Below are 17,816 nucleotides of genomic sequence, written 5' to 3'. Positions count from 1 at the left end.
GTAGTCGTAAACCCAAAAATTGGGTCGGCTGTTCAACGACAGTTATTAAATAAAAAAAAAACTAGACTACCAAAGCGAACTTACTACTACTTCGTGTCAGCTTGGAGAAAATATTTTTGCTTATTAAAAAAAAAAAAAATCCAAACGTTTGCAAAATTGTTATCGAGAGTGATAGCCATGAATTGATTATAGCAACTAACTTGCTAAGATGGAATATTTCCAGCCTTTCCTTTATAAAACCTGACGTTTTAGATCCCAGCGATTAAAGTGGTAATAGAATTCTAATTACAATAAGCCAAATGTTTTAACATCGCCAGCAAATTTATCATTCCACTATACCAGCGAATCTTTAAGCATGTTTAAATTATTTATAAGTATGTTAGGAGATTAAAATCATTTAAAATCAAATACATAAAACCAAAACTCAAATGCTGCCACTTTAGCCATTCGATATAAACCTCATAGAAGAAGCTTATTTTGCTTGTTTATTATTATCAAAGTGTTACATAATGTATACTTTTAAGTTAAAATATAGAAGATTTTTTATCTGTAGCTACAAATTAAAAAATCTGAGATATTAAGTGAAGAAAAGTACAAAGAGAAAGAAACAACATAGAAATATGACTTGTTTTTATTAAATTTAAATAAAAAATAAAAACATGTTCAAAACCAAAATTTAAAACATTTGATAAAACTTCAATCAATAACAATTAAATTATATCATAAAATATTTAAAACGAGAAATATACACAAGTTGATATGTTATTTTCTAGACATTCTGATAATACATGCTAGAAAAAAAATTATAATACACAGCTGCATGGATATATATATATATATATATATATATATATATATATATATATATATATATATATATATATATATATATATATATATATATATATATATATATATATATATATATATATATATATATATATATAAAGGACCAGTTTGATTAAAACAATTCTTAGAACTTATTTTAAATTTAATTAAAACTTATAAAACAAGATGAAAAAGCTAGTTTGAAAACTACTGGTTTTAAATTCGACTCTTCACTAATTTCAAAAATTTAATACAACACAATTGCAATTACATGCGAATAATTCACTCAATCTTATTAAATTTAAACTAAACCATTATAACCTTTGCAAAATGTCAAGAACATTAAATTTTATCATAATAACAATCATAATAACAATAAAAAATTATGATAAATAATATCACATGACACCAGAAACAGCTATACAGAGCAAATTCTGTCATGTATTCAAGGTGACAATTTGAAACACATGTCTAAACTAAGTCTGATGCAAAAACAAAAGAAAATTTGCCCATTGAAGCTGCAAGGGCCTAATATCTAGTAAGATCCAATGACAAAATTTATTAAAAATAATTCATATCCAAGTATAAAATTTATGTTTTTAAATTCGATTTGTCATAAATGTTTAATGAATATATCAATTGAAACATATATTTTATTTTTGTTACAGTAAATTGCACTTGTGTTTCAGACAAATAAAATTTCAAAAAATAAATTCTATTTTTTTTTAAGCTGACAGAAATAATATTTATAAGTAAAAAAGAAAAAAAAATATTATCTCTAATTTCAACCTGTTAATACATTTAGAAATTTTATTATTTACTCTAAATTCGCGTTAAACTATTCATTCAAAATCTAAAACAAATAAGTTCACTATTTGTGTCATGCAGAAAGTTAAAAATTATTAACATTAACATCTTAACATAGCTCACTTAACTGCCTTTGCTGTTAAGTTCATTCTTTGAAATCTCTTAATTCTTGTAATCTTCAATGAAATACGATGCTAAAAAATTAACTAGCAATTATTAAATAGTTAAAAAGTAATTATTTGTGAATTGAATACAGTACCCCAGAATGACAGCAGATGGCTCTAGTTGTCTAACAGTTATTGAGTGAATAACTAGTTTCAGATGGAAGATGATTAAAATTCATCAAAAGGGCCAGATGTCTAAAAAAAATGATATGGGAAAGAGAGCAGTTATTCGTTTCAGATGAGAAAAAAAAACCAAGCAAGTTGAATGAGGATGTCATTTTCAGCACGATAATGCACTTTCAAAACTCAAAGATTACTGCAAAATCTCAACTAGGAAGTCTATATATAAGCCCCCATTCAGCCAAGATTTGACACTCAATGAGTATTTTGTGAATTTGAAATTGAAAGAAAGTTCATTTTGAACAAATAAGGTAACTCTTCATTCAATGTTGTGAAAACAGCTGTTGAGAACTGAATCACTTAGCAGAGATGCTATCTCTACCAATATGGGTTTAACAAGTTGGTCTTGCGTCCCAATAAATAATTGACCATAAATAAATGACAGGCAAGTATGCCATGTCTCCTAATTCAATTTCATATGTTTTGAGTACTAGCAGGGACGGATAATAAATATTTTTTAACTACTCTTGTAACTCTTTTTTGGATCTATCTTCTTACATAATATTTTAATTTAATTCTTAAAGAGTCATTCCGTGTTTCATTTTCCCCCTCGAGTTATTTCAATAATAATGAGAAAAATGATCATTAATAATGAGCATCATTTAGAAAATTCAATTAATTGCTGCAATGCTTACTTTTTGGATTTCCCTAAATTACGAATTGCGCAATTTAGGGAGTATGCATTAACCTTTGTCCACGAGAATCTGATGTGCAATATAACACAAAATTTAACCAAATGTAAATAATGAAAATCTTTCATTAAAAAATATATTATAACATCATTACATATTTTTAAAAAATTTAACTTATAGTTCTAAAGTGATGCAAATATCACTTCCACACAATCAGTCTTACAAAAATTAAAAGCATGTTTTGTGTTGAGTATTTCTCTTTTAGTCAAGCATAGAACTTTAGTCATTGCACAAAAGCACAGTTTAGACCAACAGGGTGAATATGTTGTCTGTTTTAATTGTAAAGAAAAAAATGTTTTTAGTGTTTTTTTTTTGGATAGGAATCACTAAAATAAGTACTTAAATGTATGGTTCCTTCGTCTCATCTAACATTTAAATGTGATATGAAAATGAAATGTATATGAGATGTTGACGTATATGACATTGACGTATATGAGATATGACATTAAATGTATATGAGAAAGAATCGAAAAAAAATTTCTATTAAAAATTCTTCAATAAAAAAGTCATTGAAAAGTAATGAAGATATGTCTTCTCTATCAATAAAGTAAATGCCCTAAACGGAATTTAAGCAGAGAAAGATTAAGCAACTATATATATGTGTGTGTAGCTCAGTCTTCTCGATTTGTTCTTTAAAATAGGACAATCCCTATTTAAATGAAATAAAATCCCTATTAAAAATAAAAAAGTTTAAAATAAAAATATTTAATTTTCAAAAATAAAGGCTGTCATTGCAAATTATACCTGAATACAAGAATTAATCCAAAATTTCTTTCAAAGATCCTCTTTTTGGAATGTTGTAACAGAATAAAATAGGATCTCGGGTTTTTCTTTCCTCTTTTTTTAATCAAAAAGTAAAGTTGTACTAAGAAACCTATATTTTGATGAAAATCACATTTATTTAAGACTATATGGATATTCAAATAATAAAAATCTAAAACAAAAATATTTAAGTTCTCTAATGTTATTTGATTAAAAAATTACATAAAAATTTTCTACCATAAATTTCTGTGGTCACATTACATGCATTTTTCAATCATTCGCACGACAATGCTAACAAATGTAACAGCAATCATACATTATAAGAAAGGGCATGGTGAAGTTTTTTTTTTTGAAGTTTAGAGCTTAGTGATAGATCAAATTATAAATTTTAGACTTGGATTTTGTGGAAGGCTTTTCGATTTATTTATTTTTTGATGCTTGGATTTTAGTGAACAGTCATTTTTTATGAGTACTTTTTAAAGAACAATTTTGTTCTAAATTGACCACAGATATAATTCATTTACGGACGTATATGTAAAAAAAAGAAAAAGAAAAAAAAACAGCTTCTGCAACACAAATCAAATTTATAAAGCATGAATAAATAGGATTGAAAAATGATGTGGGGAATGGAATGGATAATAAAAATAAATGAGATTGAGCATTTGCCCTGATTATATTCAATATCTGTAAATTTCAGAGAATTATCAACACAAGAGTTTAATTTCTATGTAATGTTATAACAAAATTAATATGCCGATACTTAACAAGTGATGAAAATAGATACTTATAAATGAATATATGAATGACAATACAAGAAAATATGAATGAAATGAATACAGTAACATAAATATACTATTAATAATGATAACAAATAGATGCAAAGAATAACAAAAAATAATCATAAATAATAATAATATGGCACTTATAAAACAAATATAAAAACTTAATGAATAAAAAAAAATGGAGAATGGGGAAGAAATATATAACTACAATTTTAAATAACAAACATACTTTCGTAGTTTTAGCAATCTAATAAATTGATGTTTAAATGATGTGAGGTTAACTGAAAATATATATTAATTAACAAGATAATTTTTGTACCCTTATTGATAAAAATTAAAAAAAAAATTATTTCACAGATGAAGGACATAGTATAAATACTTTAAATTTAAAATTTTATTTAAAAAAATAAACATTAAAAATTCACATTACTAAAATAGAAATGTAGAATTTTTCTTGAATTGGTTAGACTAAGAAACCTTTGTAGAAACTGCTCAGAGTCTCTGCATCTAACGTACTTGAAGATTTATTATGCAACAGACAGTAACAGCACATGATTCGGTTAAAGCAAAAACTTAAAAGAAGGAAATTTTTAAAAAAATTCCATGTAAATATGACATGGTGTGATCAACAAGATATAACAGCTTTCAAAAACTATGACAGCTAAACTTGGTCTTTTAATGAATTGCTTACGCTCTTAAACAGTTAACTGTTAGCTAATATGTTAGCATTTATGTTATTTCGAGAAGCAAATTTTGCAAAAGAACTAAATATAATATTATATCTTTATATTCATAGAGGTGTCTTTGGTGTAATTGCCATGTTTTTCGGCTGGAAAAATATGTAGCTGATACAGTTAACATAATTTTGATGTGGGGTAAGATAGTGGAAGTTTGGGAGAAACAATGCTAAGTACAGTAATCTTCTCCGATTCTCTTCTCTTAAGCTAACCCAATTAGGACTATTTTGAAGCTGCTTGTAAAAATGCTGTAACTACGTTAGATTCAGGTACTTTAGAATTGACACATTTAATAATGCACTTTTTTTGCTTAAGAGTAAAAAACGTAATTTCTTTAGAAAATCAAATTTTTTTATGTGTTTAATAAAGATTAACCTTAGTTAAGTAACTATAGTAGATACAGGCAATCTAGAATCGACACGTAAAAAATAACATATTTAACATACATAATATATTTAATATACGCAATAAAATATACGTAATAAAAAATATTTTTCAATATTACAGAATTGTTATCTGACTTTAATAATAGACAGAGAGTAACTATAATTGGGAGTTACCACTACTTTTAAAGATGTAGATAAAGCTCTTGCAAAAAAGCCATTTGATTTATATGATCCTCATACATAATCTTTATTTTTTTCAATCACATCACGATCAATTAATACATACAAGAGCAGATATATAAAGCAAAAATAACTCTAACCAATAGAATTGTTTATATTATTAACAATTTAATTTATAATTAAAACTAATTAATGTTTTACAAAACTTTTGTATAACTTTAGTGTTATAAAAGCACAAAGTTTGTATTCAAAACACATATATCAAAGTGCAGGTTTAAGGACTTAAATATGTAGTGGAGATAATGCAACATTGAAATGGTATCTAAGGACTTTTTACTCTGATAAAAGTGTTGTAGTACTTTATTCTATCAAAGGATAAAATATTTCAGAAGTTTATAGTAAAAATTAGAAGTTTTATAACATTATGAATCATAAACTTTAGGAGAAAAATAATATACATTTATGAGAATACAAGTAATATATACAAAATATACAATATATTTTAATGTGCCTAATTCTGAAAAACACCAAACACAACACCAAAACATATCACAGATAACATTTATGATGAACAGGCTCTCATTAGACAAAATTATATAATTACAAAGACATCACAGCAAATAGTTTTAATTTAATGTATAAGCTCTTAGTAAATAATCAAGGAACATTGATCTGTTTAATGATTATTTTCCTATTAACAGACAATTTTTTTTAAATTTGGAAGTATATACTTTTGTTCTAAAAAACTAAGAATCAAGGAAGAATGATTTGTTTAATGAATTTTTTTTCCTTCTAACAGGTATTTTATATGAATTTGGAACTTCATACTTTTTCTCTAAAAATAAAAGTTCAAAAAACAATGTTTTGTTTCATGTTTATTTTTTATGGTATTTCACATGAATTTAGAAGTTCATATTTTTGTCATGAAAGATTAAAGAACAACTAATCAGAGAACAATGAATTTTCCAATTCACATTTTTTTCCACTAGCATGTATTTTACATGAATCTAAAAGTTTATGCTATTGTTTTAAAAAACTGAAGTGCAATTAATCAAGGAACAAAAATTTGTTGACTGATTAACTTTTCTACCAACAGGTATTTTATGTAAATCTGGAAGTAGTACTTTAGTTTTGAAAAAACTAAAGTGCAGTAATCAAGAAACAATGATTCATTTAATGATTATATATATATATATATATATATATATATATATATATATATATATATATATATATATATATATATATATATATATATATATATATATATATATATATATATATATATATGTATTTCACATGAATTTGGAAATTTATATTTCTACCATAAAAGACTAAAGTTTTTGTTGTAAAGTAGTTTGTTCATTGAATATTTTTTTACTAACCTGTAATTTACATAAATCTGGAAGTTCATACTTTTGTTCTAAAAAACTAAAATACAATATGATAGTTAAAATAGAAAAGGGCATAATTTTAAAAATATTACTGTGATAAATAAATTCTAACTAATTCTTAAATATATATATATATATAAATTTCTTTTAGAAAAATATAAACATTTAAAAGCATTTTAATTTCAAACAAACACTTTAAAATGCTTTAAAAACTGGTAACAGCTTTCTGATAAGGGTGTTGGAAGTGTTCACATTAATCTTATACTTGTAAAATATAAATCTGAAAGTTTTTTGAGATAGATATATTTCTTTAAAACATTTAAGTTCTAAATTTAGCATGCAGTTTTTAAAAGTGAGGGAATTCAACAGACATATATTTCAGAGATATAATATAAATTTATAATACATTATATATGCATATATATTCCATAAAAATAAAAATTTTATTTAAAATTGATATTCTTATGATAAAAATATATTCTAATTTCAATAAAACTTTTCTTTATCAAATACATTTTAAAAGTGGGCTAAGTATAAATATAAATAAAGAAATATAAATTGCATTTACTTTCAGTAATAAGAAATTATTATAGAAAGCACTTGAATGTTTATTTTCCCCTCCCTAAAATAATTCCTTAAATGTTATTATGCATGTTATTTATATTTTCTAGTTACTAAGAATCAAAAACCAATTATTTATATTAAAAAAAGTATTCTTTTAAAAATCCTAACTAACATATAATATAGTTTAAATAGAAAATCATATATGATTTGTCAGTATATTTATAAATTTTTAAATGCTTATAAATTTTATTGATTTTGAATATTTGTAATTGATAATTTTGCTCATAATTATTTTCTTCATTCCAAAACAATATTAACTAATTATTTCAGTCATGCAAATCTTAGTGTTGGACTGAAAAAAATTATGCTAAATGATTTATTTACACCAATCTTAGACATACAGTTGACTTAATGTGCAAACATTTCCCAAAAAAATTAGAATTTACTTTTTGAAGTTTATAATTAAAAAAGTTGTAATACCAATTATTGAAACTTATAACATTTCAAATAATTAGCAAGTATATAAAACATGAAAGAAAGCAATGAAACTTATTTCCATGATAAAAATCTATTAAAAAAAATTAAACAAAAGTATTGAGCAACAAAAAATATTATACACTACAATATTTTCTAAATGCATGCAACAGAAACAAACAACATAGAATTAGACAATGATTTTTACACTAGGGTGAGTTTGCATAAACAAGATAATTAGGATGAATTTTTTTTTACAAAAATAACAGATGATATAATATTACAGTCGACCCCAATTAATGGCATAACGAATAATAGAATATTAAAATAAAACAAATAAAATTTAGTGCATTTAAATTACTTTGCATAAAACAACTATGAATTTCCTGATTGACACTTATTTTTGTTATCCATCAGCCTCTAATGATAATAAAAAGAAATAATGAAATTAAAATTCTTGTTTGTCAAAAGTATTTTATCACTAACCAAAATGGAATTCTCTTTTGCAATGAAAATAATAATAAAATTCTATAAAAATAATAACAATGCAAATAATCCATGAAAATAATAAGAAACTTAGTTATAATTTGAATAGAGGCTCTCTATATTCATGAATTGCCTCAACCTGGTGTCAACAGGCTCTTTCACATTTACCAAGAAATAATGAAGTATATTACATAACAATTTGGCCAAACATCATCGACTTGAGTATTTAGGAAGAAATTATAAGAATCAATATAATCGGGAAAAGGGGTCAAGGAGTGTTCAAGCAAAAGTGAGTATTTTGGAAAAAAATAAGATAATTCGCACAAATTAATTTCAGTATTATTTCTTTATAATATATTATCTCATCAGTCTATCATATTCATCTTATTAAATTTTAAACAGTTTTACATTTAAAGATTCAATATGGCGATTCATCATATATTTGCAAAGTTTTAAAAAATAAAACTTAGCTTATAAAAATTCAAGCAGTTCTAACAATTGCGTTAAATTAACTCTTGGTATCATTTACACTAACTACAATTTGTAGTAATTTTCAAAGATTTAAAATTTTTTAAAAACTAAAATCTGAACGCTACGAATGTCACAAAAATTTTACATTTATAGCAGCTAATTTTTAAAACATCTTGCATTTTTAAAATGTAAAGAAAATTGGAGTATGTATAAATAAATAACACTAAAAATTGCTTTAACAAAAATTATAAGAACTCCTTGATTTTTTTTAAAAACTCAATTGCATGCATTTGAAGGTCTGCAAGTATGACATTCGTAAATGATGGAATTGCTTGAAAGTAATAGTCCTAATTATAATTTTTAATTATTAGAAACCAATATACAATCGAAGTCACATTTGCTATAAATTGGGAACATTATAAAGTGTACCATTTGATATTAAATATTTGTAGTGCTAAAATATTTAACTAAGATACTCTTAGGATAGTAGAATTACCTGCTCATTTTATTACCGTGGAATAGGGCTTTAAGTGGGGCAGACTGTATGATATTAACAAAAACTAACATTTACAAAGTATCACTTAATTGGAAGTTATGGCAATGGCCAAGGTAAGCCACTAAAATCAACTGGACCTCCTAACCCAGCATCAGCTTCCAAAAGACTCATTATTACGGCCATGGCAGCTTCATCATTACCTTCACTGGTATTGCTTTGATAGGAGGCCTGTAACATATCACGACCAATGACAGCATCCATGCCAGAAAGAGAAACAGGTTCCGACATAGGAACTTGATTGTGAACTGGAGGTATGTACTGGGACGAAGTACTGGTTGAAGAAGGAGAACTCATTAACAAATCTCCATCAAAGGCTGAAGAAAGATCCCTTTTCATAAACATATTCCGTGGAGAATAGCTCTTATCTCGTTCTGAATCTATCATAAATGGATGGGCTACAAAAGGTTCAGCATTAAAATACGAATTTATACTACTTGTTTGAGGTGTTTCGTTGCTTTTTTGTCTCTCTAGTACTTCTTCAGCAATTTGACGGCCAATTTTGCCAGCTCCAACTTTTGTGCCTAAAATTCTAGAAGTATCTCCAATGTTTCCTCCTGATGGTAAATATGATAGAACGGCATCTAAACTGTTAGAGTTGCTGTTCATTATGTCATCACGAGCACTGTTTGAACTTTCAACAAGGCCTGTCTCAAGAACAGGCACTAGAGTGTTTACAGATATTATATATTCTAATTCTTTAGTCCATGGATTTCGAAATATCTTCCATTTACTGGTAAGGAAAGCAAAATTTCCTTCTTTTCGACGAAATCTGTAGACTTTGGAGGCCAAACTCTCTTGACATTGCAGAACTTGCCTATGGAAATCAGCTAGGTGCATGATATCGTCTTGATGGAAATATTCATAACAAGATGTACCTTGCAGTTCTTGAGGTAAATAACCAAGAATTAAAAATACTCTTTGATCAACAAAGAGAAATTTTCCATCCACAGCATGACGTGACGTGAATTCCATAGATCTTACTTCAATTCCATCTTTTGGAATAGGATTGGATAAACAATGCTGAACTTGTCCAATAGCAACCAAACAACTTAAATTACAGTCACTGTCAACATCATTATCTAAATCTAGGCTGAGGTTGGCTGGTGCCCATGATTTCAAATAACCTGTACACCGTATCACACAGTATTTACGATCAGAATGATGAGATTTACGCTTCCTGTTAAGCCCTGTTGTAGTATCTGCCTCTTCCTTCACAGATGATGAAACTTTGCATTTCATTCGACAAAAAAAGGAACGCCTGGCACCAGGACAAAGGCGCACTTGAGTTTGAGGAATATCAGTTTTTACAGGCATCATGGTTTTTGCATCAATCAACCTTTCTTTGGGAACAAGGTCAGAAGATGACAATTGTTCTTTTACTTTCGCAACATCTTTTGGGTGCAAAATATCAAACCAGCTTTGCCCTAAAAGATCATTCTGAGAATAATGCAAAACTTGAGACACAGATTCAGAGACAAAAAGCATACGACCGCGGTCACAGCTAACAACGAAAAGGAAGCCTTCTGCAGCTCTCAAGATTAAATGCTTTAGTTCTTCATCTGATAAGAAAGAGGGCTTATACAAACCTTCAGCATAGGAATTGATTGATCCCCTCAGAGTTTTCATATGTTGTACAGCCATGCGTAAAACTGTGAGTTTATCCAATTTCCTAGACATGGCATTACACATTGGTACTATTGATGACAATTCAGTTATATAAGTATTCATTTTATCACGTCTCCTTTTTTCTATTTCACTGTGATTTTGTTTCTTAGTTTGATCTTCAGGATCATGTCGTTGTGACTTGGAATCTGAATCCAATTCAGAACCTTCAATAACATCAGTCATTTTTCTCTTACGAGAAGAACCTCGAGTAGATTCAATATGTGAATCCATCCTTAGTGCAAGTGACACTAAAAAATAATTATATATTTTAGCAAATTATGTTAATTGATAATGTTAATTTATGTGGACAAAATAATTTTAATCAAGCCAATTGGAAATAAAATAATTATATATATTGCAATAAACAAATACACTTTGAATGAATAATAAACATTGTACACTAAAATTATTTTAGAAAAGTTTATAATTTAAATGCAAAGTATATGGTGCCATATTAAAAATATACAAAAGAAGAAACTTATTATCTCATAATAAAATATTCATTAGAATCAACGACAAAAAAAATTAAACCAAAGAATTGTTAAACAAAGAATACTTGGTACAAACTAACATTTTAGTTTCAGAGTATCAAAGAAAATTTAATCATGTTGCAGTGGAATTTTTACAAAAAAATAATAGCAGTAAATGTTAGATTTATTTACTTTGAATCTCATAGTCTACTTTTTATTAATAGGAATTATAGGATTGGTTATATTTTTCAGGATTATATCAAGATTGCATCCAGGTTTTGGCTAATAAAATGAATTGTTGGTTGACTTTCGTTATTTAGTTCCAAGAAGGACATCTTTGAGATTCATCTTACTCAATTTAATTTTAGAACTACTCAGATTCATTTTCCCAAGATAGTGCCGACAATAAATTTGATATACAATTTTAACCTTTTAAAAAGAAGGTTGCGATTTAGAAAGTACAGAAAAATATAATTGTACTAAAGTAGAAAATTTTTTTAATGAAAACCTCACAATTTGAGGTCTTGTGTTACATAAATCATTAAACTTATCAACTAATAAAGGCAATATATATCTGGATGAAGTCAACATTAATTGACAGAACTCTACTGAACATTTTACCTGCTTAAGTTTCAAAAATAGAACATGGTCTTTGAGCTGGAATTAAATAAACAATCATAGAGGTAAATAATACTTACATTAAAAATTCACAGAATGAAGTGCTTTTGAATTAGTTTGTTTCCCTTTGCATTATTATTCAATTTTTTATGAATTTTAGAAATTTGATAAATTTGTAAATTCTCCCTCATTAGTAATTTAATTTATCAAAATCCCATTTTTTTATAATTCGACTACAATGCTTCCAAGCACTTAAAAGAAAAATATATCCTTCTAATAGGCATCAAATTTTAAAATTTTATTTCCCAATTTTGAAGTTAATTATTAGCTATAAACCAAATGTTCTATAGAGCATTAGAGTTTTAAAAGATTAAAAGGTTTTAAAGAATTTTAGATTTTATGTAATTCATAGAGTGTGGTTATATTTTCCATGATGTGTGCATTTCATTCAATTTGTATTATGACACTTATTCAAAAAAAATAATAACGTTCAAATAGAAAAAGGGGTGACACCATTTATGTGATACCATTTATAACTCTGTTCAAAAAAGGTAGAATTTAGCGATAAAAAAAATCGAATGCACAATATCTGATTTGAGGCAAAAATTTTTTAATTCTTTATTCGTTATCCCTCCCCTCTTCAAAAGTTATTTTGTCTCGCTCTGTTACAAAAATCACTCTTCTAGCTAACTGACGCACTATCTATCTCAAAAAAGTTATCTTTTATATTCTCCTTTCTGGCTTTTGCATCATTAAAATACTTACCCAATGTGCTTTAAAATTATTTTTAAATACAAATTCTTGAATATACAAAAACTTGTACTAAAGTATTTTGTATTTGTTCTTCATTTACGTCGCACTAGAGCTGCACAATAGGCTATTGGCGACAGTCTGGGAAACATCTCTGAGGATGATCCAAAGACATGCCACCACAATTTTGATCCTCTGCAGAGGGGATGGCACCCCCGCTTCGGTAGCCCGACGACCTGCACGTGAAGTCGAGCACTTTACGGTAGAACAGTTTAACGAGGACCAATACCGCACACCCTCGGGCCCTACGCAGGCTGATCCAATTGGTCACCCACCCGCACATTGACCGTAGCCAGTGATGCTTGACTTCGGTGATGTGCTGGGAACCGTGTCTTAACGATCAGTCCACTGCGGGACTATTTTTGTATTTAATAAAGAAAATTGAAATTATTAAGATCTTCATAAATACTAACAAACAAATTTATCAATTTTGATTCACTTCAGAGAATGTAATCTCTTAATAAATAATTTTTATTGCAGCCCATAAACTGCTACTAGCTTCTTGCACATTGCATTTCTTTATTTTGATTTTTAATATTTACCTCAGTAAAGTCAATGGAGAATGTGGTTTATAGAATTATGTTACATCTATACTACACTGTATTATAATTTTATTTTGATAAAACAGAACCAGTGTTTTAATGGAAAATGATAGGAGGATACAAAGTAAAAATATAATTTTAACATTCAAACTAAAAAAAATTAGATTATTATGATTGTGTATAAATAAAATAATGTGTAATATTATTATTTCATTGCGTCAGTAACATAATTTTTTTTTTTTTAAATAACTCAGTTCACAGTTATAAGAAAAGAAAAAATAGCTTTTATCTCAATTTTAAATACAAAAAAAAAGATACTGCTTAAATTCAAATACTGCTTACTATTTATTACATAACTAACTTAACATCTGGGCTTTTATCAAAAATTCAAACATTATTTTCTAATTAAAATATAGCTGTTGTATACAATGTAAGACAAATCTACTAATTCTTCAAAATTTAAACATTTAAATCAGATTAAAATATAGTTTCAAAAGAAAGTTTCCATGAAAATAAAGATTTACCACATTCATTATTTCAAATCAATTTTGGTGAAAAAAATTAATTTCTTAATAAAAACGTTTAAACAATAACTTACCGTTCTGTTACTAGTCTTGATATGTGAAGAAGATTAAGAAGTAAATCAGCTTACTTACTGCCACTTAGAAAAATCTAAAACATAAAATTTTCAATAAAATGAAATATTCACAGAATAAAACAAAAATAAATAAAATCAACAATGTAATATAGAAAAGAGGTTCTTAAATTATGTCCCAAGGAATCCCTTTGGAGTAGACTTAATAAGTAATCAGGTGTGACTACTAAAACATTCCAATATGTGTTTCTGTTATGCACAACATATTTTTATAAGCAATTATAAAATATGAAATCTAAATATAGAAACAAAAAGTAAACCTCAAATAAAACTTTACAACATAGAGACTCATATTGTGGTTCTGGTTTTAAAACAATTACAACAAATAAAAAAAATGTAAAACAATTAATAAAATCTAATTTAAAACTTAAATTTTTTACAACCAATTTTTTATTTGTTTCAAATTTTTTAATCTTTGAACTTTCCTTCTTGCATGAAACTATTAATTAACTACGTAGCAATTAGGATTCTATTATAGCATATAAGAATTTTGAATTACACATACATTATTGTATTGAATTAATCAACACATTTAAAAATAATAATATTCAGCAAAGATTTATGGTTTTGCCGATATAGCGTAAAAGTTATTATTGACTATATAGATCAGGGGTGGGCAAACCTTTTTGGTCAGGGGCAACAAAACGTGAAAAAAAAGTTTGGTGGGCCAAGTAAAAACTCCTAAAATAAAAATTAAAAAAAAACGATATACAAGTTTTTATTTAAATATTTAATGCGATGAATGAAATTGCGATTTTATTTTTCAAAGTTTCTTATATTGAAGCTCAAGTGATGTATTTATTCTAAAGAAAGAGGCTAAATGTTTGTCTGTTAGTCTACTTCTGAAAGGATTTTTTCTAAGGTTCATAGTTGCAAACACTTGTTCATATATATAAGATGAAACAAACATGGCACTGATTTTCTTAGCATGAAATATTAAATTTGGGAAACTAGCTTTTGATGATGATTTGTGAAGCTCAAACTTTGGCATATTTAGAAACAACTGCTTCAGATAGCGCCAATTTACGGCTTCTGCTTTCAACATTTTACCAATTGATGCTATCTGTGCTAGCTATTTCCATCAATTTATGTTTTGCAAAACAAAATTAGAGAAAATATAAGGCCATTAGCACTTTGTTAAAAAAGAAATACCAAAAAAAAGCTTTAAACAGAGTAGAAAAGAAAATGGGTGTACATTGTTTATATTCACCATGAATTGGCAAGTTAAAATTCCATCCGCGGGCCGGATAAAGCCTTCCGGTGGGCCACAGTTGTCCCGCGGGCCGTAGTTTGCCCATCCCTGATATAGATCATCATTTATCACAAATTTTAAGGTTTTTAATTTCGTATAAATTTTTGTCTATCATGCTTTTTTTTATCAGAGCCATGTAGCATCCATGGATATAAAACACTAAATGTTTATTAAGTATTTTATTTTTGATACTTTTTCTCAAGTATATGAATCCAACATATAAGCCAGCGAAAGGCATAAAATATAAATATTCAATTATCCTGGTCTTACTTTTAGCATCTATGCCCAGACTTAATAAATTCAGACAATGGAATTGACAGTATTGCATTTTATAAAACATTATTAAGGCTTCCAACAGGGTGAAAATTAGTAATTTCGATAAAAAATTTATTTTATTTTTTCTTCTTTTCTTTAGATTTAAACTTTAGTGCATAAGTTTTCCAAAACCCTTTAAAATTTTTATCACTGATTTTTTGAAATGAAGTTACGGTTATTTTTTCATATGCAACAAACAAAACTGAAGCTCTTGAAGACAAAAACAAAAAAATTGCTTGCTTTGAAAATTCAAGCCCCATATTTGCCTGAATAAATAACATTTTTAAGACAAGTAAATTCAATTTTCAGAAATTAATTTTTAAACATTTGATTTTTTTGTTGTTAGAATTTCTTTGCATTTTCTGAAGAACTGAAGATTAGGAGAAATTTCTATGTGCTAACACAAATTACAAAAAAAAAGATTATTACAAAATTTTTTGAAATTTTTAAAGTAAATTTTTTTTAATGTCAGCGTTCTTTTTAATTTAAAGTTAAGGTCTAAGTTTGAATTTGCAATATTTTTTTCAAAAAAAGTTTTAAGAAAGAATATGTAAAAAATTTTCCTTACAAATCTGATATTAAATAATTTTACTATTCGATTGTATTAATATTTAGTACTATTAGCTGCCATGGCTATAATAACGAGTCTTTTTGAGATGTTTTTTCAAGATTTTAGTTCAAAATGCAGGTAATCACAGTATTGATCTGAAGAAAAAAAATTATTTTATAATTTATGCATTATAATTTAGTCATAGAGTTGTTAGCGTGACATGAAAAATTTGCAGTTTTTAAGCTTGAACTTGCCTTTATTTTGAATATTATTTTATAAGTTTCTAAAACTTCACTTCAAATATTTAATTTTAAGGCCTCTGATTACTGAAAATAAAATTCAAATTTAACTTTTTTCAAAAAAACAATTGTGTTAAATCCAGAGAGATACCTTAGCGATCATCATCTAATCTAATATAACTTAAATATTTATAACAATTATACAAGAAATAACTTTTTCAAATGTAATTTAATCTATCGAATAAAAAATAATTACAGATTTTCTATACTATGTCGTTCGTCACTGAAATAAGCTTAGATAATATGAGTATAGTGAACTTTTTACTTTTATTCTGTTTATAGTTTCACATAATAAAAACCTGATAAAGAGATGTGATATTCATGCTAAAAGTAGGAAAGTTGATTTCGAGAGCGATTATATTACTCTTAATTCGGCAATAAATAACCTTCTTAGTGTTTCAGGCTTTGTCTTTATTTTTGCCTAAAAAACTTGCAAAAGCTTCTTTTTGTATTAACTTGTTAAACCTTCCAAAATACTCAGAAATGTTTTACTTTGTACAGCTTCAATATCCGAACATAAAGTGGTTTTAGTCGTAATTTTTTTTTTACCACAAGTGGTGTAAAATTAATACAAAAATAAACCAACAAGGTACAAATTTTTGATCTGTAAAAACAAAATTATTAAAATGAAAAACTTTTGATCAAAAATAAATAAAACTTGATATTTATTTAATTAATATCAGTCACCAACTCGCTGAAAAATGTTAAAAATTTTAACATTTTACAAAAAAAAAAAACACTTAATGAAATCATATTAGTGCATTAAAATATAGCAGTTTACTGACATCAGCATTTAATACAAACTTTTAAAATTATCTATTTTCCAAAAAACAATATACTGGTGATTCCCAATGATGATGAACGTTCATGTTTTTTTTTTTCAAAATATAATCAATTTATTATTATTTAATACACAACTATATGATTTATATATATATCAGATAACATCAATCGCTGGATACACTTCCCCCATATCTTGAAATTAAAAGGATGTGAATTAAAATTAAAATTTAACGATCTGCTCTCTTTTACAAATTTAATAATGCAACGCAAAATTTTTTCTAAAAAATTTAGCCCGTAAAGTAGTTAATTAGTAAGAATTTTTTCATTTTCTGTTCATCCACTTCATTAATTACGTAACCATAACAAAGCAGAACAGAAAACACTCGAATGATGA

General features: G+C 26.5%; 1 protein-coding gene across 1 annotated transcript; it reads right to left on the bottom strand.

Moving 5' to 3' along the window:
- Positions 1–8,350: 8,350 nt before the first annotated feature.
- cyc (basic helix-loop-helix ARNT-like protein cyc) lies at positions 8,351–17,814 on the bottom strand. The gene is made up of 3 exons (XM_021145189.4): positions 17,444–17,814; positions 14,167–14,240; positions 8,351–11,376 (listed from the first exon to the last, which is right to left on the bottom strand). Exon 3 carries the CDS (start codon positions 11,357–11,359, stop codon positions 9,500–9,502), a length of 1,860 nt encoding a protein of 619 aa, XP_021000848.1. The 5' UTR covers positions 11,360–11,376; positions 14,167–14,240; positions 17,444–17,814; the 3' UTR covers positions 8,351–9,499.
- Between the last annotated feature and the right edge of the window lie 2 nt (positions 17,815–17,816).

This window comes from Parasteatoda tepidariorum, chromosome 4, assembly GCF_982258835.1.
Source record: "Parasteatoda tepidariorum strain Cologne lab strain chromosome 4, Ptep-v5.0, whole genome shotgun sequence".
Taxonomy (NCBI): Eukaryota; Metazoa; Arthropoda; class Arachnida; order Araneae; family Theridiidae; genus Parasteatoda; species Parasteatoda tepidariorum.
Note: the sequence above shows the minus strand (reverse complement) of the source record. Positions and strands in the feature narration are given on the sequence as shown.